The sequence below is a fragment of the Thamnophis elegans genome, chromosome 11 (assembly GCF_009769535.1).
Source record: "Thamnophis elegans isolate rThaEle1 chromosome 11, rThaEle1.pri, whole genome shotgun sequence".
NCBI lineage: Eukaryota > Metazoa > Chordata > Lepidosauria > Squamata > Colubridae > Thamnophis > Thamnophis elegans.
In genome coordinates this window covers 57415798-57439428 of record NC_045551.1, presented here as the reverse complement: position 1 = coordinate 57439428, position 23631 = coordinate 57415798, and the positions used below count along the sequence as shown (strand labels likewise).

At 47.2% G+C, this 23631-nt stretch overlaps 2 protein-coding genes across 3 annotated transcripts in view; one reads left to right on the top strand and one right to left on the bottom strand.

Moving 5' to 3' along the window:
• Positions 1 to 179: 179 nt before the first annotated feature.
• On the top strand, positions 180 to 14875 carry BORA (BORA aurora kinase A activator). Of its 2 annotated transcripts, none has more exons than XM_032226525.1 (11): positions 180 to 397; positions 2025 to 2131; positions 2229 to 2274; positions 2631 to 2712; positions 4193 to 4258; positions 6236 to 6292; positions 8442 to 8659; positions 9507 to 9660; positions 9994 to 10547; positions 12413 to 12526; positions 12956 to 14875. In XM_032226525.1, exons 1-11 carry the CDS (start codon positions 260 to 262, stop codon positions 13034 to 13036), a joined length of 1617 nt encoding a protein of 538 aa, XP_032082416.1. In that variant the 5' UTR covers positions 180 to 259; the 3' UTR covers positions 13037 to 14875. The 2 variants fall into 2 exon arrangements, with proteins under 2 accessions (XP_032082416.1, XP_032082415.1); XM_032226524.1 differs by having other exon boundaries at positions 12953 to 14875.
• Positions 13998 to 23631, bottom strand: part of DIS3 (DIS3 homolog, exosome endoribonuclease and 3'-5' exoribonuclease) — a 27550-nt gene continuing 17916 nt past the window's right edge. The window contains exons 17-21 of the mRNA XM_032226523.1: positions 22439 to 22653; positions 19345 to 19513; positions 18394 to 18552; positions 16827 to 16949; positions 13998 to 15321 (exon numbers count right to left, since the gene is read on the bottom strand). Of these exons, the coding sequence (XP_032082414.1) occupies positions 15238 to 15321; positions 16827 to 16949; positions 18394 to 18552; positions 19345 to 19513; positions 22439 to 22653 (750 nt within the window). The 3' untranslated portion in view covers positions 13998 to 15237. The remainder of the gene's footprint in view (positions 15322 to 16826; positions 16950 to 18393; positions 18553 to 19344; positions 19514 to 22438; positions 22654 to 23631) is intronic.

The following is a 23631-nucleotide window of genomic DNA, read 5'->3' as shown; positions in this document are numbered from 1 at the left end:
GCGGAGGCGAGGGAAAGAGAGAGAAGGGCGAGGAAGCGCCGTCCCCAGCCAATGGAGTCGCGCTCCCCTTTTGAATGCGGCGGCGCCTCTCCCCGGAGAGGCTGCTTCGAAGGCAGGGGGCGGGGAAAGCCCTCTTCCCGCGCTTCGATTGGCCGGCCGGCGCGGAGGAGTTAAAGAGCCGTCCGCCTCGGCAGGAAGCGTTGGGCTGGCAGGTCGGGGGGCTGTCCTGCTGTCGGGGCTGCTGAGCGGAGGAGCCGGCATGCAACGGCGGGGAGCGCTGCTGCCCGAGACTCCCGGCCGGGTGCAGAACCCCTTCGAAAGCCCCGGAGACGTCCGCCACTTGCAGGAGCAGACCGTCTGCAGCCCCAGCGCCTTCCGTCCCGCCCCGCCCCCGGAGGTGAGTGGAGGGGGGGGTGAGAGGCGGGGGGGTGGAGGAGGAGGGGGGCTAGGAAGGGGGTGTGCAGAGGGGAGGGACAGATGGGGAAGGAGGGAGGGGGTGCTGGAAGCTTTGGGGGGAGGCACAGAGGGGCTGTGAACAGGGGATCTAGGAGAAGGGGGAGAAGTGCTGGAGGCTTGAGAGCAAAGAGAGCAAAGGATGTGGGAACAGGGGCTCTAAAAGTTGGGGGGCTGGAGGCTTGGGGAATATAGAGGGTCTGTGAACGGGATCTAAGATAAGAGGTGATCTAAGAGAAAGGGGGATCTAGGAGAAGGGGCAGGGGGCTGGAGGCTTGAGAGCAAAGAGGATGTGGAACAGGGGCTCTAAAAGTTGGGGGGCTGGAGGCTTGGGGGAGCATAGAGGGTCTGGGAATGAGATCTAAGATAAGAGGTGATCTAAGAGAAAGGGGGATCTAGGAGAAGGGGCAGGGGGCTGGAGGCTTGAGAGCAAAGAGGATGTGGGAACAGGGGCTCTAAGAAAGTTGGGGGGGTAGAGGCTTGGGGGAGCATAGAGGGTCTATGAACAGGATCTAAAATAAGAGGTGATCTAAGAGAAAGGGGGATCTAGGAGAAGGGGCAGGGGGCTGGAGGCTTGAGAGCAAAGAGGATGTGGAACAGGGGCTCTAAAAGTTGGGGGGCTGGAGGCTTGGGGGAGCATAGAGGGTCTGGGAATGAGATCTAAGATAAGAGGTGATCTAAGAGAAAGGGGGATCTAGGAGAAGGGGCAGGGGGCTGGAGGCTTGAGAGCAAAGAGGATGTGGGAACGGGCTCTAAGAAAGTTGGGGGGGTAGAGGCTTGGGGGAGCATAGAGGGTCTATGAACAGGATCTAAAATAAGAGGTGATCTAAGAGAAAGGGGGATCTAGGAGAAGGGGCAGGGGGCTGGAGGCTTGAGAGCAAAGAGGATGTGGAACAGGGGCTCTAAACGTTGGGAGGGCTGGAGGCTTGGGGGAGTATAGAGGGTCTGGGAATGAGATCTAAGAGAAGAGGGGGATCTAGGAGAAGGGGCTACGGGTGCTGGAGGCTTGGCAGAGCAAAGAGCATCTCGGAATTGGGGCTCTAAGAAGGTTGGGCTGCTGGAGGCTTGAGAGGACACAGAGGGTCTGGGAACAGGGGATCTAGGAGAAGGGGGAGGACCTCTGGGGGCTTTTGGGGGGGCAAAGTCTGGGCAGGGGAGGTCTAGAAGGGGGATAGGTGCTGGAGGCTTGGGGGGGCAAAATTTGAGGCAGGGAAGATCTAGAAAAGAGAGGAATGCTGGAGGCTTGGGGGCTCAATGCCTTGGGCAGAAGAGCTCTAAGAAAAGGTTGGGGTGCTGGAGGCTTGGTGGAGAACAGGATCTAAGAGAAGAGGGGGATCTAGGAGAAGGGGAGGAGTGCTGGAGGCTTGGGGAGTCAGTGCCTGGGGCAGAAGGGACCTAAGAGAAGGTTAGGGTGCTGGAGGCTTGGGGAGGGCGTAGAGGATGGGGAGAGTTGCCTGAAGTTTGGCAGGGCAAAGAGGGTCTGAGTGCAGAGGGGAACAGAGGCAGACGGTGTCGGAGGAGAGGAGGGGTTGCTGGGTTCTCCCAAAGCCCCCTTGAATCTGCTTCTGCAGAGCCCCGGGCGATTCATGTGGTCCATTGACGAGCTGGCCCTGATTGACCCAGTGGAGATCAACCCAGAGGACATCCACCGCCAGGCCTTCTACCTCAGCCAGACCAGGTGGGGCAGGGCAGTGGGGTGGCTGCAGGTGTTGGAGGAGGTTCTCCATGACTGCCCCTCACTCACTCTTCCTTCCTTCCTTCCTTCCCTTTCACAGGATCGACAGGGAGGTCGAAGAACGGAGGCAAAGGGCCATCAACGAGGTAATCATCATCGCCATCCTTGGTTCAAGCCAACTGGGGGAAGCTGAGCTCCAGCCATTGAGTGGGATGCTACCCAGGAAGTTTTCCTTGCCTCCTGTGACTTTCAAAGTCATCTCCGTCCTCTGAACAGTGAGCAGACGTGAAGAGGCTGCTCAGGAAGGGAAAACCCTTTGCTTGGTGTGCCTGGTCCGTTTCACAGAAAGCAGTTTCAAATCCACTCAGTGTTGGAACAAGCATCAACTCAATCCTGGAAGGCATCTCGCCTTTTTCTTCTGGGAAACTCTGTCCACAATCTGACTGTTTCCTTGCAAAGAGTTTGTATGTCATTAATGCGCAATCCTGTCCTTTCTTCCTAGTTTTTCACCAAAAGCACCATTGTCCCATCGCCCTGGACCGATCCCATCGGGAAACAGTCTTCTCAGCTGAATTCAACCAGATGTAAGGAGCAGCTTCTGTTCTGGAGGCGGGGAGGTTCTCTTATAAGCCGGGTTGTTCAGAGCTGGGATCTCCAACACACAAGGCTTAACAAGCCAGAAAGGAGTCTTAGAATAACTTTATTATCACTTTGAATGTAGACTAATCGGCATACATTTAAATGAAATGTCACTGCATAAACAGTAGTGGCATAATTGTGGAAACCTTTTGGGAAAAAGTATTTTTGAGGTTTGATGGCTAATAACACCAGTTGGGGGCTCAGTCGCTAAGATGCTGACCTTGTTGATCAGAAAGGTTGGCAGTTTGAATCCCTAGCGTGGCGTAACAGAGTGAGCTCCCGTGACTTGTCCCAGCTTCTGCCAACCTAGCAGTTTGAAAGGACGTAAAAATGCAGGTAGAAAAATAGGAACCACTTTTGGTGGGAAGCTAACAGTGTTTTTGTGTGCCTTCGGCATTGAGTCATGCCGGCCACATGACCACCGAGACGTCTTCAGACAGGGCTGGCTCTTCGGCTTTGAAACAGAAGTGAGTACCGCCTCCTAGAGTTGAGAACGACTAACACGTATGTGCGAGGGGAACTTTTACCTTTAACACCACTTTCTTTTGGGGTAGTACCATAACATTATATATCAATGGAAAGATAATTTAATCAAAAATGTAATGCAACAAAATTTGTTTGATTATCTGTATTGTATGAAATGTTATATCCAATATAGCCAGCAATCAAACCCAGTTGATAGAAGTAATCATTCAATCTTGGTTTCACATTATAACAGCTTCAGAAGTAAAAGACGGTTCACTCTATGGGAAGATGTTGTAAGGCTGTAATTCATGCTAAAGGTTACCCAATTAAGTATTAACTGACATGGTGATAATCTTTGTTTATCTCATTTTTTTCTATGGTGATAATCTTTTTTTTCTGCGTGTTTCACTTTTTTTTATAACTGCTACTCTAACAGCAAATCCTTCTTATTGCATTACATTATTGATTAAATTATCTTTCCATTGATATATAATTTTATGATACTACAAAAAAAAGTGGTGTTATTAGCCATCAAAACTCAAAAATATTGTACACTTTTCCCAAAAGGTTTCCACAATTTTGGTCACTACTGTATACTGTTCTATGTGCTTCCGAAGCAATTCTTGCTAAGCTAAAGGGGGGAAAAACCCCCACACATTTTGCGTATTCTGATGAATTTTCTCTTGGTTCTTAATCCTAAATGATGCTATTACGGATTCTTGCAGTTGGCTTAAATTGCAATCATTGGAATCACTTAGTTTGAGCTGCTGTTTGTGTATTCATGGAAAGCTTTCCTCCATGTTTGATGGATGGGTCGATTCTACGAGCCAAACTGTTTTGACCAAACCTAACTGTCAAAATGCGAAAGGAAGTGTTTCCCGTTTATGGCTAAACACAGGTGATGCTTTTTATGCTTTCCTTGTTGATATTCCAGCTGTTCACTAACTCCATCAATTGCAGGTGTTGAGCTCAACGATGCTTCACCCATCGGCCGAGAAATCATCGTCCAACCTGGGAAAAATAATGGTTCGTATGAAAACTTTGGGGGGAAGAGAGTAAACTCCGTCTATGAAGAGATCTGGGGCACCTGCATGAAAGAGACAAAACATGCATTTTAGTAGGGCTGTGATGGCAAACCTATGGCATGCATGCCCAAAGTGGCACGTGCGGCATCGCCCTTTCCTCTTCCTTGTTTCTGGTGCGCATGTGTGCTCAACAATCAGCCGACCTTCGTGCATGTGGCAATGCCATAAACCAGAACAGCTGGTCTTCCAGTTTCCGGTGTGCGCATATGTGCAGGCCAGCTGATTATCGTGCGCAGGCGTGCCAGAAACCAGAAGACCAGATGCCTGGTGCACATGCGCACATTGGAAACCGGAAGCTCATTTCTTGGTGCGCCCATGGCCCCTGGGCTGCTCCTCTTCCGGGTTGCGGCCTCGGTGCGCACTTTCTTTTTGACACGGTGCTGAAAAAGTTCGCCACCACTACAATAGAGTGATGCATGTACAGATGGTCCTTGACTTATGACTGATCACTTAGCGGTTGTTCGAAATTCCCAATGGACCTCTCTGGGTTACCTGCTTGCAAGTCCTGACAGTTGCCCCCCCTCCCTGCAGGCAACGTGTTCCTCCCACCCCTTTTCTGGCACTGGGCAACTAGGAGACATGGCAACTTGCAGTGTCCCATCGTCACCTCACCACGGTTTACAATAATCTTGCTTAGTTACTTTCAGCAGAACAAAATGATGGTTTTGCAACCGTCATGATTTAGGATCGCAATGGGCAGGCTCCATTACGGCTGTAACTCGAGGACACACCTGTCGAGAAGAGGGAAGCTTGCAATTGTTTCATCCTTCTGGCATTGTGGCTGGGAGCAGAAATCTTTGTGGGTTTTGTGGGAGGACCGTTTTCTGTCTAGTGTTATAGCCTTGGGAGTTTTTATTTCAGAATTCCCATTCAGGTCCTTATCAGGCTGTCCCTTGCTTAGCGTCCGACAAGCTGAGTTCATCCCAGTTTGTTCCAAACGCAGCTTTGGAACGATGGCGGTTTTATTGGTGAAAGCACTGCAGCTGGCCCTTGCCTTCCAACAACTGAGCCCAAAATTTCTCTTGGCAAAGCCAGACAGTTGTTGAGTTTTGCCCCATTTTTTAACCTTCCTTGCCACGGTTGTTAGGTGAATCACTAGGGTTGTTAAGTTAGTGACATGGTTGTAAAGGGGATCAGGTTTCCCCCACCGACTTTGCTTATCACAAAAGGTGATCACGTAACCCTAAATATCTACAACTGTCACAAAGGAGCCAGTTGCCAAGCATCTGAATTTTGGTCACCTGATGATAGGGATGGCTGCAATGGTTTTAATACAATACAGTAGCAGAGTTGGAAGGGACCTTGGAGGTCTTCTAGTCCAACCCCCTGCTTAGGCAGGAAACCTTATACCATTTCAGACAAATGGCTATCCAACATCTTCTTGAAGACTTCCAGTGTTGGGGCATTCACAACTTCTAGAGACAAGCTGTTCCACTGATTAATTGTTCTAAACTGTCAGGAAATTTCTTCTGAGTTCTAAATTGCTTCCTTGATTCATTTCCACCCATTGCTTCTTGTCCTGCCTTCAGGAGCTTTGGAAAATAGTTTGACTCCCTCTTCTTTGTGGCAACCCCTGAGATATTGGAGCACTGCTATCATGTCTCCCCTAGTCCTTCTTTTCATTAAACTAGACATACCCAGTTCCACCACCGTTCTTCATCTGTTTTAGCCTCCAGTCCCCTAATCGTCTTTGTTGCTCTTCTCTGCACTCTTTCTAGAGTCTCCACATCTTTTCTACATCGTGGTTTGCAGTCACTTTTTTTCAATACTGTTGTAACTGCAGTCACCAAACAAAAGGTTATAAATCAAGGATTACCTGTACTTAATCTCAAGAGATTTTAACCAGAAAGGTTTTTTTTAAAAAATGCTTCAATCCTGATGATGCAGCCTTGCTGTGCTCTGTTTCTTTTTTCTCCAGCTGCTTGTCAGACAGTGTTATCCCTACCAGTGGATTTTGATTTGGAAAAGATACTGGGTAAGTAGCTTGTAAAATAAGTCTACTTGCTCTGTTAGGGTTTCTTATAACAGTCTAAACTGGACTGGGGGAAGTTGTAAGGATTATACCTCCAAAGAAGGGTGGCATGTGATAAAAGGAAAGGATCACAATTTAAGAAGTCTTGAGAGGTTGTGTAAAGGACACACAACAAGAAGTGAGGGTTTGGGCTTGTGGGTTGGTTTCCGAATGTTTCGTTACCAGGATAGTTAATGTCTTCAGTGGAGTTTAGGGGATGTCACCATCTCATGTTCTTCTGCTTATCCTCATCCTACACCTGAGCCACAGATATTCACCACTGTTGTAAAAAAACATAACTTTTGTGTGGTTTTGTGGCTGCTCTCGTTCCTCCTCTCTGCAGTTTTTCTGAGCGATGCAGGAGATGGAGAAACGTCTCCGTCCTGGCCCACAAATTTCAAAATCCCCCTTTAAAAAAAGAGTTGGAATCCAAACGGATTCCTGTGATTTGTGCTCTCTTCTCCTTTGACCTTGTGCAAGGCATAAATGGTCAGATTGGATTTACCGCAGGGTGGATTTGATTTAAATCGTGATTTAAATCACTAGGAAAAAGGCTTGGTTTAAAGCAACTCTGTTTAAATCATAATTTTTAAAGAGCAGCTGTCACCTTTGTCCCGCAGCCGCTCCTCCTATGATGTACACTGTTGACTCATCCACTGTCCCATTCACTTTAATGGGACAGCTGGTGATGCGGCAGTGACACAACAATGTGAGGGGCCTGGCAGGCAGCAGGAGTGGTTGCCCGCTAACAGGCGCTGCCACAATGGGTCTGAAATGATAGGCATTTTTTTAAATATTATCTTTGTAAGCTGCTTAGAAGGTTTCACTTTCCTTTTTACCGCTTGCCCTTCCTCCTCAAACTTCGAGCCTGATGGTATAGAAGCATTTCTCTTCCAACAATCATACAGTGTGTAGTGTGCATAGATTTGCAAAACCATGAGATAAAGGGATATCCCTCATTGTTTTGTTTTATGATTTATCTCACGGTTACTGTGAAATTGTGGTGAATGCATGCATGCAGCGCATGTTACTTTAGCTTGCAGAGCTTGGATTCATTGAATGAGTTTTACCAAAAATGTAAATATTGCAGAATATACAGCCTCATGCTTCGTAACTCAGCTCCATTTCATGCTGAGTAAACTAAATTATTACCGTATTTTTTGGAGTATAAGACACACCTTTTTCCACAAAAAAAAAAAAGAGTGAAAATCTGGGTGCGTCTTCTACACTGAATACAGAAATTTTGGCCTCCCAAAACTCTGCCCTCTTTGCAAAAATAGACGCGCAGAGGGTTTGGGAAGCCTGTAAAGAGCTCATGGGGGCGGTATTGGACCTGGGTACTTGAGAGACCGCCTGCTGCCAATTACCTCCCAAAGACCCATTAGATCTCACAGGGCCGGCCTCCTCCGGGTTCCGTCCACCAGCCAATGCCATCTGGCTACTGCCCGGGGGAGGGCCTTCTCTGTGACAGCTCCAGCCCTTTGGAATGAACTCCCTGCGGAGATCCGGAACCTCACCTCTCTCCAGGCCTTCCGGAAAGCCGTCAAAACCTGGCTGTGCCGGCAGGCCTGGGGTTGATGAGTTCCCCTCCCCTCTCGACTGTATGGCTGTGTGATTTTCGTGTATTTTAATTATGTGTACTGTGTTTATGTCCCCTTTCCCCCCTGAGTTGTTCGCCGCCCTGAGTCCCTCCTGGAGAAGGGCGGCATACAAATAAACTAAATACAAATGCAAAAACAGGGTGTTTTTTGCTCGTTTTTGCTCCCAGCTCCCAGGAGCACTCTACAAGCCTCCCAAAGCCTATACATGCATTTTTTGTAATTAAAAAAAAGGGGGGGGGCTTTTTTTATGAAAAACGTGCTGTTTTTTGCCCGTTTTTGCCCCAGGCCCCCCAGGAGCACTTTACAGGCCTCTCAAACTCTGTATGTCCCATTTTTCACAAAAAAACCCGAGGCATGCAGAGGGTTTGGGAGGCCGGCAGAGTGCAATTATTTTTTTTTAATTTACCTGTTCAAAATCTTGGTGTGTCTTTCTTATACTCCGGTGTGTCTTATATCCGAAAAATATGGTAATTTATGAATCTTAAATAGAAAACTCGTCTCCTCTTCCTCAGGTGACTATTTCAAAGCCGACGAATCGGCTGACCAGTCCCAGGAAAACCTCAGCACTTCCTCCTTGAGGAGAAAGCTGTTTTTGGACGAGAATGGTCTCTCCTCCGAGAGCCCCTCCCCTTCTCTCGGCCTGCGCAACGGCCCGGCCTCCTTAGGCGTCCTCTGTTCCATCGACCTCTCTCCGGTCCGCTGCAGGAGCCCTCTGAGTTCTGACAGCTCAGTGAGTAGTGTTCTGGCCTAGGCTTCCCCAGCAGCTCGAAGCCGAGTCCTCGTTTCGATAAAGCCCTTTTATTTAATTTACAGTGAATTCCTCTCCAGCAAAGTCTTTCCTCTCCCAGTGTCTTTCAAGATCATTCACAATTACCAACCTTTATCAGGCTTGGAGGGTGGCCAGGCCGAGATCTTTCAGACGCCGTAATACTTGGCAAGAATGTAGGAATGAACTAATTGTCTCATGCAAACTCCACTCTCCTTTCGCTCCTCTTTTATTCCTTATGGGAAGGGCCATTCACCGTCCACCTGTGGCCTCACTCCCAAGTCGACCCTTGTTCTTTAGCTGTCCCCTTCGTCTGGCAACTCCGCGCATGCACACAATGGGAACAGACTCCACCTATTCGCCTGCCTCACTGATGTCTGACTCTGAAAGCAGCTGGTAAATGCCAGACGGCCCTGGCCCCATCTCTGCCTCCGATGCAGAGCCCTCATCTGAGCCTTCCCCAGACTCCCGGACTGGCCCAAGTTCCTCCCCAACCTCCTCACTGTCCGGATCTGCTGCCAGCTCCACTGGCTGGCCACAAGAAGTAGCTCAAGCTGGAGATGTTGATTGTGTGGGTCAGGATGAGTTCAGCTGGTTTTGGACCAAGAAGCCAAAAACATCCTTCATGGGGAACTGATTTCCCATGCTTTCTGCAGATTGTCTTGGCTGTTGAGGGGGGAGGAAGGGGGTGGGTTCTCCCCGTTGCTAATGTCAGGCTGTCAACTCGTGAAGCTTGGGTTACGAGAGATGCAATTGTGACCAATGCCTTCCGTGGCTCGCTCTTAATGAGAATCTCTCCTGTGCCTGAAAGGGCCATCTCTCCTCCAGCCCCATCCGGGGGAATGCCAGGACGTACAGTTTGGGCAGCCTTCCTAGCCCGTCCTTGGCACGCAGGAGCCCGGCAAATCTGGCGTCGCCCACTTTCTCTCCCGTTGGCATCCAGCTAAGAAAAACTCCAATGGCGGGTATGTAAGTAGAGGCCTCATGCTGGGACCTAAAGGATTGTCGTCTAGGGGGTGGGCACCCAAATTTTCACCCTCTTTTGGGGTAGAGGGGAATCTATCTTATACCTCGAGAGATACCGTATGTGCTACTATTTCCCCATTTTAAGCTTTCTACTTATTTCTGTTGGTTTTCAATACTACCTTACAAAATATTGTATATCTCAGCCTGGAGTAGTCCCCCTTTCTGACAAAAGGCTTCAGCAAGGTTATCAAAAGAGGCCTGTTGATTCTGCACCCTTGGTGTATTCTCCCTCTGACATTTTCTACCTTTCTCTCCCCCCTCCAACCACGCAGGTCAAAGGCAGTTCACTTTCCGCTCTCCGGATCTTCCTTCCGTTTCCAACGCCTGCCGTCAGGCTCCTCCTACCAGCAGCAGGAGTCCCCACATGGAATGCTCTCCGTTAAGGAGTCACTCGCCCATGAGGCTCCTCTCCTGCTGGGGGACCGCCCTGTATCAGAGCTCCTTCCTTCGCCTCCCCTGCACCCCGGAGAACTTCCAGGAAGAGCTGGCGGAAGCAGCCGAGGCCACGTGGGCCGGGAGTCCCAGGGCGGGCCTGACCCCTATAAACGAGGACATCCCATTAGCGGGGTCCCCCTCGGAGATGGCCGCTGGCGCTCTCTCACCGGAGACCCCTGAAGGATTGGCACTCCGGCCCTGCTTGGACTCTTCCGGAGAGAAACGAACGGTGGAAATGGCCGATCCGGAGATGCTGGATGAGAACTCGGTGAAGGGATCGTCTGAATGCGACGGGGGGGCTATGACTGGATTGAGCATGGAGAGGTCCTGCATCTCTATGGATCCATTGGCGGAAAGCAGTGCTTCTCCCTGTGAGAGCAGCAGTCTGCAGGTGAGGGTCAGCCCAGCGTTTGAAGGGGCTCTGGCCCTAAACATCTCCCCCCACCTCCCTCTCCCATTCCAGGCTGAACAAGGGAATAGAGCAGAGCGGGTGGCGGGATACCACTTCCCTGAAAATAAGACCTCCCCTGAAAATATTGCAACACAGCAGTAGCTATGAGTGACCACGCTCGCCGCCTCCTGCACCTCAAAACTAATAAGACCTCCCCGAAAATAAGGCCAAATGCTTATTTTGGGGGTCAAAAGAAAACAAGACCCTGTCTTATTTTCAGGGAAACACGGTAAAAAAAAGGGCGAAAGCAGGGTGGTTTTGATCTAGCTATGTTCTAGACAAAATAGAAAGGAAGATTCCCCAAATTTTCCTGCTCAAAGCTCCTGCGCTTATGGCATCTTTATTTTACTTATCAGGTTTTGGATACCGGCCGTCTCTTCCCTGAGGGGGGAAGGGGCTTCCACAAGAGCGATAAAATCCCACCTTTTTACAACCCCACCACCATTGCCCCAAAAGTCGTAACTTATAAAGCCCTTCATGGTATTTTACCTGGGTACTTGAGAGACCACCTGCTGCCAATTACCTCCCATAGACCCGTTAGATCGCACAGGGTCGGCCTCCTCCGGGTTCCGTCTACCAGCCAATGCCATCTGGCTACCACCCGGGGGAGGGCCTTCTCTGTAGCAGCTCCGGCCCTTTGGAACGAACTCCCCGTGGAGATTCGGACCCTCACCTCTCTCCAGGCCTTCCAGAAACCTGGCTGTGCCGGCAGGCCTGGGGTTGATGAGTTCCCCTCCCCTCTTGACTTGTATGGTTGTATGACTCTTGTGTATTTTAATTATGTGTATTGTGTTTGTATCCCCTTTTGAGTTGTTCGCCGCCCATGAGTCCCTCCCGGAGAAGGGCGGCATACAAATAAACTAAATCTTAATCTTAATTTTAAAATGAAAAGCGTTGCAGGGAGGGTGTCATGGTGGAGGGGGAGATCCCTCCTCACAAAACATTGCCCATTTTCCAGCTGTCTCCTCTTACCAGGTACACAAGCTGTGTAGAGTTAACACACCCCCGGGCAAGTACAGGTAGTCCTTGACTTACAACAGTTCATTTTGTGACCTTTCAAAGTTACGACGGCGCCAAAAGAAGTGACTTAGGACCGGGTTTTTTTTTTTCACATGACCCAGGAAGTCACGTGATCAAAATTCGGCAACTGGCTCGCATTTATGACGGTTGCAGTGTCCCAAGGTGATCCCCTTTTGCGACCTCCTGACAAGCAAAGTGCATGGGGGAGCCAGGGCCACTTAACCACCGTGTTACTAACTTAGCAAGAGCTGTGATTCACTTAACGACAGTGGCAAGGAAGGTTGCAAAAGGAGAAGCTCATTTAACCGTAACGGAAACTTGGGGCTCAATTGTTGTAAGTCAAGGACCTAGGGACCTCAAAGGGCTTTAAAAAGAGAAATCCCCCCCCCCCCGGAATTGTGTTTCCCAGTTGGTGATCCATCACTTCATCCCATACCAAGAACTGCAGAACTGGAAGGACCTGGAAGATTATGCCAACTTCCTGCTAGTACTGGGATGATTAGCAATAGCAATTAGACTTATATACCGCTTCATAGGGCTTTCAGCCTTCTCTAAGCGGTTTACAGAGTCAGCATATTGCCCCCAACAACAATTCCTCATTGTTCCTCATGGGTCCTCATTTTACCCACCTCGGAAGGATGGAAGGCTGAGTCAACCCTGAGCCGGTGAGATTTGAACAGCCGAACTGCAGAACTGCAGTCAGCTGAAGTAGCCTGCAGTACTGCATTTAACCACTGCGCCACCTCGGCTCTGATTATTTCAACGCTCTGATTTCTTTTGGACAGATGGACAGTGGCTACAATACCAGCAGCCTCATGGATACAGCTGGAGGCGAGCTCAGCTGCAGAGAGCACAGCGCGTTTGAGGCTCAGAGGAAAACCCACGTTTTCAGAATGAAGGTAGGTGGGCCAAACCCTCGTCTTCGGTTTTCTAAGCCCTGGCTTTGGGGAAGAAATCTAGGAGGTCATAGGGGAAACCTGTGCAAAGGTTGGCATGGCTGGAACGATCTCCCCGTGGAGATTCGGACCCTCACCACCCTTCAGGCTTTCCGCAAAGCCGTCAAGACCTGGCTGTTCCAGCTGTTCCTGGGTCTGATGAGTTCCCAGCCCCCCTCGGATTGTTGTGACTGTTGAGGAGTTTTTTAATCTGTTTTTTGTATTTGTTTCGTCTTGTTCGTTTTCTTTGTATTGCCCCCCTTCCCTATTAGTTTGTTAGCCGCCCTGAGTCCCCCTGGGAATAGGGCGGCATACAAGTTTAATAAACTATAAACTATAATAAACTATGGCTAATATGGCCAATCTTTTGACTCTTCTTTCCTCCCAAAGCAGGGGAAATCAAAAACTGGACACTGGGCTGAAAACGCTTGCCAACCCAGCAGCCTCTTCCTGGAAGTGCCTTTGCCCAAATGAGCTGGCATAGATCTGCTTCTAACTGGGATTGATTGATTGAGAGAGAGAGAAACCATCCCCCAAAGCTGAATGACTACTCTGACAGATACTTCGACACTGGACTGGTACAACTGCCTTCCAGCGGCTGGAGGGAAATTGAACCCCCAAGATGATCAGCCTGGCTATACCCACCAAATTGGCACTGGAATGCTGTGGGCTACATTTATGCACTTGGATTCTCACAAGGACTCGGCTGCGGTTGGAACGCTGCTGCTATATGCCTCCGACATGCATTGATTCTGGTTATACCCAAGTAGAGCCAGTTGTTTCTTAATGTGCCAATTATGGGCTCAATTTACCAGGCAGGGGCTTCCTTGCCTGAGCCTTGACAACATACAAATGCAGATGCCCTGGTCTTAAACTTAAAGTGGAAGTTAACTATTTGGAATTAGGCGTCACTAACGTGCCAAATGGGGTGGCAGAGCAATATGTATTGCCTTGTTTTCTGTGAAAATTAATAGCGTTTGTTGAAAAGAAATCTCTTTCGCATCTTGATGATGCTAATCGTATCGGGAACCAATGATTTTTTTTAAAGTAGTTAAATAAAGTAGTAGTTGTGCTTTTTCCCCGTTTTTCGAAGTTTTATTACCAATGTGAAATCGGTTTCAACAGGAGGCTAGAAAACATTCTTGTTAGAATAAATAAACCCTTTGCACGCATACAAAAAAGGCAACATTCTGACGAATCGTTTTTTTTAAATATACTGGGCTGGAATTATGTTTCATCATTTAAAAAAAACATGTTTAAGATAACTGGTTTTCCTGCTCAATTTGTTATACTTGGAAAAGTTAGTAGCTGAAGAGTGTTTTTGTTCTTTGTTTTTTTTTTAACAAGTACCTGTAGGGAAACACCCTATTAAAACGGTCATCTCAGATTGGGTAGTGCCAAGACAAAATCCAGAGAATGGCTGGATTTATTATTATTATTTTTAGCCTTTACAGGAACTACTGAACACATGCACAAAATCCTAAATCTTTAATCTCTATTTTGAAAATTGCTAGGACATTATATTTCTCGGAGGTGCCTTTTTTTCCCAAGAGGCAACTGTACTTTCTAGTTTTTCTCTGAAGACATTTCGCTTCTCAATCAAGAAGCTTCTTCAGATGAAATGAGAAGTGAAATGTCTTTCAAAGAAAAACCCGAAAGGCTAAAGGACTCTTGGAAAAAGCATCTCGAAGAACCCTGGTCTGGATGACTGAGCATCTCCATAGAAAAGTTATTTTTTGCTCTATTTCAGCCGTGCTATGGAAAAGCTCTGAGGCTACATGGCAAAGACTCTCTTGTAAGGCACTTTCCCATTTAACTTCACTTTTAACTTTTCTTCCTTGGCTGTTTAATCCATCCCTCCTAATTAGCTGGGAACTGGATTTTCTTTACAGCGCTCATTAAGTAAGTTAATTAAGTAACTGGGGATTGGTAATTTTTATCTGTAACGAGAGGTGCAGATTAGAAACCTCGAAGCGCAAATTGTGAATCGGAAGCTTACAACTTTTAACTCTTAATCCTTTGGGGATTATGCTTCTTTCTAATTCATCTCCTGCTCTGCTTGTTTTCTTTTAGAAAGTAGAAGCAGGTGCTCTTCTTAAAATAGCTTTATCTGGCAGTAGCTTCATATCACAAATCACAATCAACATCAAATATCCATACCAAAAAAAAAACCCACCTCATTGGAGCCTGGAAAATGTAGACATTAATATGTCTTTTCCTGACTGCTCTCTGCTTTTGATCTCTGATTGTTATCAATCTATTTATCATTTTCCTTGCACCACATTTTTTTTAAAACAAAGATAGACCAAGAGACTGAAAAATGGTTTAAAAGATTTCAGAAACTAGCTTTGTTTTGCTGACAAATTAAAAGGTGCATCCAAATGAAAAAGCTGGAATGCAGTTCTAAATTGACAAAACCTGTATTTACTTTTAATTAACAATATTTTAAAATAATTGTGTTCTTTCCTGCTTTTGGAGAAAGACCCAGAAGTTCAGTTTTGGTTGGATTCCTTAATAAGACATAGGAGCACACAGTTGTATTATTTATCGGGTGGTTTTAAAAATGGGCAAATGTTAATTATTTTAAAAGTCTTTTCTACAAGTATAAAAAAGATCCTGCTTTTTCTCCCCCCTCCCCCTGAATATAATTTATCTCCCAACCAAATAACATTAATTCATTTCTTTTTCAGCTTTTTCTTTTTCATTTCTGGTTCTTCATTGCCACTTGACTGTGTAGCATCTCTGGAATATCCTAATATCTGAAAAATAAGAAAATTGTGTTAGATGTAATCAATGAAACAACAATCATTTGGTTTTTCAATAGAATAGAATTCTTTATTGGCCAAGTGATTGGACACACAAGGAATTTGTCTCCTGTGCATAAACTCTCAGCGGGCATACAAGCAACGAAGTGATAAAATCACCATCATAAAAATACATTCATAAATCATAAGATACAATACTTAGTGATACTCATAGGATACTGAATAAGCAATCAACAGAAATTGTACTAGGAAACTAAATAAAGCAATATAAATAGTCAGGTACAAGCAACAAAGTTATAGTCGTAAGAAGATAAGGAAATGGGTAATAGAAAAGATGAGTAGGATAATAGCCTTCTACAATATTGTGGGAATTACCGTATTTTTCAGAGTATAAGATGCACCAAGATTTTGAAGAGGCAAATTAAAAAAGTTTTTGCACTCTTCAGACCTCCCAAAAATGGTCCGTTTTTCCAGTTCTCTCCCCCCCCCCAAAAAAAGGGCATGAATAGCCTTAGAGTGCTCCAGAGAGGGGGAGGGCAAAAACGAACAAAAAATGATCCATTTTTTGCAAAAATGGGCCCATTGTCAAAAAAGGGCATGCATAGCCTTTAGGAGGCTTATAGAGTGCTCCTGGGGTGGTGGGGAATTGAACAAGAACGGCCCATTTTTTTGCTCATTTCTGCCCTCCCTAGCCCCCAGGAGCACCCTATAAACCTCTTAAAGGCTCTGCAGGCCATTTTGGTGAAGGGGAGGGCAGGGTTTGGGGAGGGAAAAAAGTGCTGTATTCAGTGTATAAGACACATCCAGATTTTCACCCTCTTTTCTGAGGGAAAAAGGTGCGTCTTATACTCTGAAAAATACGGTAGTTGTTTAGGAGAATGTTGGCAGGGGGGGAAACCTGTCATTGTGTCTAGTTGTTTTGGCATGCAATGTCTTATGGTGCTGTGTTGAGGAAAGAAACTGAAACAGTTTATTTCCAGGATGTGAGGGGTCTGTAGAGAAAAGTAGCTTATTAACTAATAATAATTAAAACTGAGCCATGTTGGCACAGTGGTTAGAATGCAGTACTGCAAGTTAACTCTGCCCACAGCCAGGAGTTTGATCCTGACCGGCTCAAGGTCGACTCAGCTTTCCATCCTTCCGAGATCTGTAAAATGGGGACCCAGATTGTTGGGGCCAATAGGCTGACTCTGCAAACCTCTCAGAGAGGGCTGTAAAAGCACTGAAGTGGTATATAAGCCTAAGTGCTATTGCTATTATCGACCAAAGTTTTAAAAGCTCGGGTAAGATGGCCTTTTGAGAAGCCTCTGTAAGCAAAAGCAGCCTTTAAAACCTCCATTCGAAGTCACAGTTTCGCCGCAAAATCACTCCAATGTTCCTTTACAGGACATTTTTGGGTCTACCCTATCTGGCAGGGGTTTGCTATAAGATCCATAAAGAGACTAAAGGCTATTTCCGTGGCTCCTCCACAGTCATTATCTATGTTATCAGGAACCTACCTTGGGCTCCACCAGTGACATCCGGATTTTCTGATGCTGAACGTTGGAAGAATCCAGCACGATGCTCACTTTAACCTTGTCAAAGGTGCAGAAAGTTGTGCCTTCCACGGTGAGAGAAGGAATCTATGGAAAAGAGAGTATTTCGTATTTTCAGTTTAGGAAGCACTGCAGCTGGTCCTTGTCTTCACAACAACTAGGGAAAGTGCCCAGTGGTGGTGTGTGATTCAGGGGACCCAAGTAGGCGGTCATCTAGGGGGTCGCCGCTTTCGGGCGAGGGCCTTCTCTGTAGCTGCCCCGGCCCTATGGAACGATCTACCCCCAGAGATCCGGACCCTCCCCACTCTCTCGGCTTTCCGTAAGTCTACTAAGACCTGGCTATGCTGGCAGGCCTGGGGCTGTTGACCTCATGAATGAGGTCCAGCCCCACTAGGATTGAGTGCATGATGTGTTTTTTAACCTGCTTTTCTCTCTATTTTATATTTTTTGTATTCATTTTAGAGTTGTTTTTATGTAAGCTGCCCGGAGTCCTTCAGGATTGGGCGGCATATAAATTCATTAAATTTACAATTTATAACTGAGCCCCATATTTCTGTTGGTAACCCAGACAGTTGTCAAGGTGAGTTTTGCCCCATTTTATGCCTCATTTTCACAGTTGTTAAGTGAATCACTATGGATGTTAACTTAGCACCATTGTTGTAAAGTGAGTCAAGTTTCCCCATCAACTTTGCTCTTCAGAAGGTTGCAAAAAGGGAAGCACATGAACAATCTGAGCCAGTTGCAAAGTGTCCAAATTTTGGTCACACAAGGTTGCTGCAATGTCACTTTTTCCAATTCCCTTATAAATCACCAAACAAAAGATTATAAATCAAGGATAGGATTACAGATTAACAGAGTTGGAAGGGACCTTGTAGGTCATCTAGTCCAACACCCCCCCCCCCCAATATCACCAAGATATTGAAGAGGCAAATTAAAAAAAAAAAACACGTTTTTGCACTCTGCAGATCTCCCCAAAACATGAATAGCCTTTAGGACAGACAGTGGGTCTCAACCTCCCTAATGCCACGACACTTTAATAGAGTTCCTCATGTTGTGGTGACCCCCAACCATAACATTATGTTTTCTGCATTTTTTTGAAAATATTTGTTTTCCGATGGTCTTAGGCGACCCCTGTGAAAGGGCCGTTCAACCCCCCCAAAGGGGTCCCAACCCACAGGTTGAGAACCACTGCTTTAGGAGGTTTGTAGAGTGCTCCTGGGGGGGGGGGGGGGGGGCAAGCAAAAAATGGCCCATTTTTTACTCATTTCTGCCCTCCCCAGCCCCCAGGAGCACTCTGGAAGCCTCCTAAAGGCTATGCACGGCCATTTTGGTGAAGGGGATGGGGTTTGGGGAGGCAAAAAATGCTGCATTCAATGCATAAGATGCATCCAGATTTTCAGCCTCTTTTTTGAGGGAAAAAGGTGTGTCTTTTACTCTGGAAAATACAGTAATTGTCATAGAGCCCTTTGCCATCCTATATTATGCATTTAAGAAAAAAGTATTTTTTTTTCTTTGCAAAAGAAAGCTGTACCTCATCGTTGAAGACGAGTCTTTCATTTGTCTTGGGCTTTTCTTCAAAGAAAACGGTGCCTTCTAAACCGTATTTGGGAATTAGAACCACAATGGCATTCTTCCTGACGAACAGGATGTAGGCCTCTTCACTGACCTCACCCTTGTTTTTGAAAAACAACTGGAGGGAAAAGAAAGTGGAAGCTGTTAATTGCACAAGCCTTGTTGACAATGTCCAAAAAAATTAAAACCTTCCCTTCATAAAATCATTCCTGTATAATATCCATCCATATCTGGTCCCAACCCTTGAAAATGTTGAATTTACAACAGGGCTGTTGTAGAAAAGACGGGACACGCAAGCCAGCTCTTCAGAGAAGGAAATGTTTATTGCGCAGGTTCAGAACGAATGGCCTGAACAATGAGTGAAAGTCAGGAAATTCCTTATATAGTTTATCGCTTTCAGCTAAAGCCATCTGTTAGTTTTGGAAACACCCCTCAAGATTTTGCCCTTGAGTTACAGAAAGTATGTTTACAGGATGTCATAATACATAGATCAGCCAATAGCAGACATAGCATGTATTTTGAGGAACTAACAATGTGTGTCTACCAAACAGATTAACAGCCAAGCCAGCAAATAGGCTAAAATAGATGCTTCGCTTCAGCATATTTCATGTGCAGACTTCCTTCTAACCCGTGTCTAACCGCACTATGTCCTAAAAGCAAACCTTGCAATTTCTATATGAACAGTTAAAGCTTTATATCATGAAACCCTAGTTTGGTTCAGGCTTGAGGCCTACTTTGGTTCAGCCTGCCACCTTAGGGCCATCACCAAACTACTTGCCGTTCTGCCGACTGATAACAGATTGGTAGTGATACTCTGAACCAGTGCGCACAAGGGTTGCAAGCCTTGGGATTTGGATTCTAACATTCCAACTTTTTCCAAACATTCTGGGGGCTGAGAAGAGCTGCTCACCTGGGTATGGAAAGCAATGGAAGCCCTCTGAGCGTACTGAGCCATTTTGTGCCGAAAATTGAGATTTTTGCACAAATCTGCCAATTTATGTTTGTCAGTGAGGTCAGGGTAAGTACTGTCCACTCCAATAGCCACAGCCAGGAGTCGATGTACTATAATATCTGCGTACCTGCAATGAGATAAATAAAAATTTTTCACTGGTCATAAACCACAAATAAATATATTTGGGGATTTGCGATCGTTTGGGACTTTGTAGCCAAAATAAAATACTTTCTCTTGGGAACCAAGGACATTCTCACACCTGCTCAGGAGGAGGAGCAATGTCACCAGGCAACCAGGCAGCCGTGATTGAACCATGTGCCTGATTGTTTGGGGAACGGGAAAAACCTTTACTTTTAATTGGGTGAAAACCGTGGGAATCTTCAGAGTCGGTTTTCACCAGTTCTGTGCCAAAGTGATACATTCAATATAGCTATTCTTTGAGGAATGCACCTGTTTTGCTTGCTATGAGTGTATTACGTTGAACCCTGACACAGTCTCTGTGGCAGAGGCTCTTAAGCCTCCATGAATAGAAGCTAAGACAATCGCTAAACTGGAGATCCAGGGTAATTACATATAGCGGGTGACGGGGCTTGGATTTCTTTGGGGTTCATACTGGAATAACTTTTAAAAGGGGGGGGGGGAGTAGTATTTTTAGTATTTTTTAGTATTTTATTGGAATTTATAGGCCGCCCTTTTCCCTGAGGGGACTCAGGGCGGCTTACAATCAAAAAGGGGGGGGGGGTGCAAATACAAAAACAAAAACAGTAGGTGAATAAAATAAGACAATAAAAACACAACTTGCATTCAACATTCAACACTCGGGTGGGGCGAATTAGGAACTTATCCCCAGGCCTGACGGGATAGCCAGTTCTTGAGGGCTGTGCGGAAGGTCTGTACGGTGGTGAGGGTGCGAATCTCGACGGGGAGGTCGTTCCACAGGGTCGGAGCTGCTACAGAAAAGGCTCTCCTCCGCGTAGTCGCCAGTCAACATTGACTGGCGGATGGAATTCGGAGGAGGCCCAATCTGTGCGATCTAATTGGTCTGAGGGAGGTAATCGGCAGGAGGCGGTCTCTCAAGTACTCAGATCCACTACCATGGAGAGCTTTATAGGTGGTCATTAGTACCCTGAAGCGCACCCGGAGATCAACAGGTAGCCAGTGCAGCTCGCGGAGGATGGGTGTTATGTGGGCGAACCGCGGTGCGCCCACTATCACTCGCGCAGCTGCATTCTGAACTAACTGCAGTCGCCGGATGCACTTCAAGGGCAGCCCCATGTAGAGCACATTGCAGTATTCCAGCCTAGAGATCACAAGGGCTCGAGTGACTGTTGCGAGGGCCTCCCGGTTCAGGTAGGGTCGTAACTGGCGGACCAGGCGAACCTGGGCAAATGCCCCCCTGGTCACAGCTGACAAATGATGGTCGAAAGTCAGCTGTGGGTCCAGGAGGACTCCTAAGTTACGAACCCTATCTGAGGGGTGTAAAATTTGACCCCCCAGCCTGAGCGGTGGAACACTGGCCAAATTGTTGGGAGGAAAACACAACAGCCACTAGGTCTTGTCTGGGTTGAGTACCAGTTTGTTAACACTCATCCAGTTCCTAACGGCCTCAAGGCCCCGGCTCATCACGTCCACCGCTTCATTGAGTTGGCACGGGGCGGACAGATACAATTGAGTATCGTCCGCATATTGGTGGTATCTTATCCCGTGCCTCCGAATGATCTCGCCCAGCGGTTTCATGTATATGTTGAATAGTAGGGGGGATAAGACCGAACCCTGTGGCACCCCATATGTTAGGGGCCTCAGGGACGATCTCTGCCCCCCGACCAACACCGACTGCGACCTGTCCGAGAGGTAGGAGGAGAACCACTGCAAAACAGTGCCTCCCACCCCCACCTCCCGCAGTCGTCGCAGAAGGATACCATGGTCGATGGTATCGAAAGCGGCCGAGAGGTCAAGGAGAACCAGGATGGACGCATGGCCTCCATCTCTGGCTCTCCAGAGATCATCGGTCAATGCGACCAAAGCGGTCTCTGTGCTGTAACCAGGTCTGAAGCCGGACTGGAAGGGGTCAAGGTAACTAGCTTCCTCCAAGGACCGTTGGAGCTGGAAGGCCACCACCTTCTCAACAACCTTCCCAACAAAGGGGAGGTTGGAGACAGGACGATAATTGTTTAAAACGGCTGGATCCAAGGATGGTTTCTTCAGGAGGGGTCTCACCACCGCCGTTTTAAGTACGGCGGGGAAGTGCCCCTCCCGAAGGGAGGCGGTCACGACCGCCTGGATCCAGCCGAGTGTCACCTCACTGCTGTTGGCAACCAGCCAGGAGGGACACGGGTCCAGTATACAGGTGGAGGCGCTCACAGCTCGTATGGCCTTGTCCACATCTCCAGAGGTAACATCCTGAAACTCAACCCAGAGATGGTCTGCCAAGCTATCACCCTGTGTCTCGGCTGGATCTGCAAAGGTGGAGTCCAAGTCCGACCGAAACCGAGCAACTTTGTCCGCTAAGAACTGGGCATAGTCCTCAGCCTTACCCTGTAGGGGGTCCCTCACATCCCTCCTATTTAGGAGGGAGGACAACTTCCCTTTCCTGTTTTTGTGTAACCTCAAAATAGCAACTAAATATTCACTGGCAACTGAAGCCACATCGCGATAGCAATAGCACTTAGACTTATATACCGCTTCACAGTGCTTTTACAGCCCTCTCAAAGCAGTCTAGAGTCCGCATATTTACCCCCAACAATCTGGGTCCTCATTTTACCCAACCTCGGAAGGATGGAAGGCTGAGTCAGCCTTGAGCCTGGTGAGAATTGAACTGCCGAACTGCTAGCAGCAGGCAATCAGAAAAAGTAGCCTGCAGTATCCCCTTCTAACCTCAGTGCTAGCACAGATGTTGTTTCGTGGCCTTTGGTAAGGTAACGGAGAGAGACAGGTGGCTAAGAAGCATGGAATATAACTAACTAAATAAAATTACTATCGAGTCAGGCACCAGAAATCCATATAACAGCATCACTTAGGATTTGCTCTGTAGAAAGACCACAAACAGCCTTACCTCCTGATTGGAGAGGTGAAGTGCGTATATATGGGTGACGCTAAGCCATAATGGTGGAAGTCAGTGTCCATTCCAGAGCAAAAGTACACGGCTTGCATCATGCAGCGGGTGGCTAAGATGCGCAACAGGGTGTTCAGGTAGGGGAAAGAAGGAGACTCGGCTTTGTCAAGGGAGTCGGCCAAGGATTTTGCAGAATCGGTCTTGATTTCCAAACCCTACAGTGGAAAAAACACAAAATGGGCTTGAGTTTAGTTTTGATTAACCCATAGGCCATATCAAGGTGGAGTGGTGTGGTGGCCTAGAGGTGGAGCTCTCGCCTCACAATCAGGAGGCTGTGCGTTCAATCCTAGGCAGCAGAAGGTACCGTATTTTTCGGAGTATAAGACGATCCGAAGTATAAGACGCACCTAGCTTTTGGGGAGGAAAACAAGAGGAAAAATCTGCCTCTGCCTCCCAGCAATTTGCTACCTGGAGCAAACAGCAAGTTTCACTGCAATAAGCTATAGTAGGAATTACTATAGCTTATTGCAGCCTCCTCAACCCTCCTTTGCTGCAAGGAGGTAAATTGCTGGGAGGCAGAGGCCAAAGGGTTGAGCCTGGTGGGTTGATGGGGCTACATTCAGTGTCTAAGATGCACCCAAATTTTCACCCTCTTTTAGGGGGGGAAGGGTGCGTCTTATACTCTGAAAAATATGGTATTTTTCTCTTTGGGCACAAAGAGATGTTATCTGCTGCGAACTCTGCATTGGTGATAGGAAGGGCATCTGGCCAGTACACACTCAGTTCCATTCAGTTGCCCCAACGCAAGGGATTACAGGGTCATTAAAATACACACACACACAAACAATAGGCCATATCAAAGTGCAGAGTTCTAAACCCAAATTATTACTGAAATCCTATAAAAACAATTTAAAATGAAATTGGAACAAAATACAAAAATACCAAATGGGGTTTCACTGTAGTTTGCATAAGTATCACAAATATTGATGGGGTAATCCAGCAGCAAGAGGCTCGGTTCCTGCACCCCATCGGAGAAAGGCAGCCGTGCCAAGGAAGGTTATGAAACCCAGCACACTTCAAGGCAACAGGCGTCTAATGAACTGGAGCTGGAGTGAGGCAGTAGTTAGAATGCAGGACTGCAGGCTAATTATGCTGAACTGCCAGCAGTTCAATCCTGACCAAGCTCAAGGTTG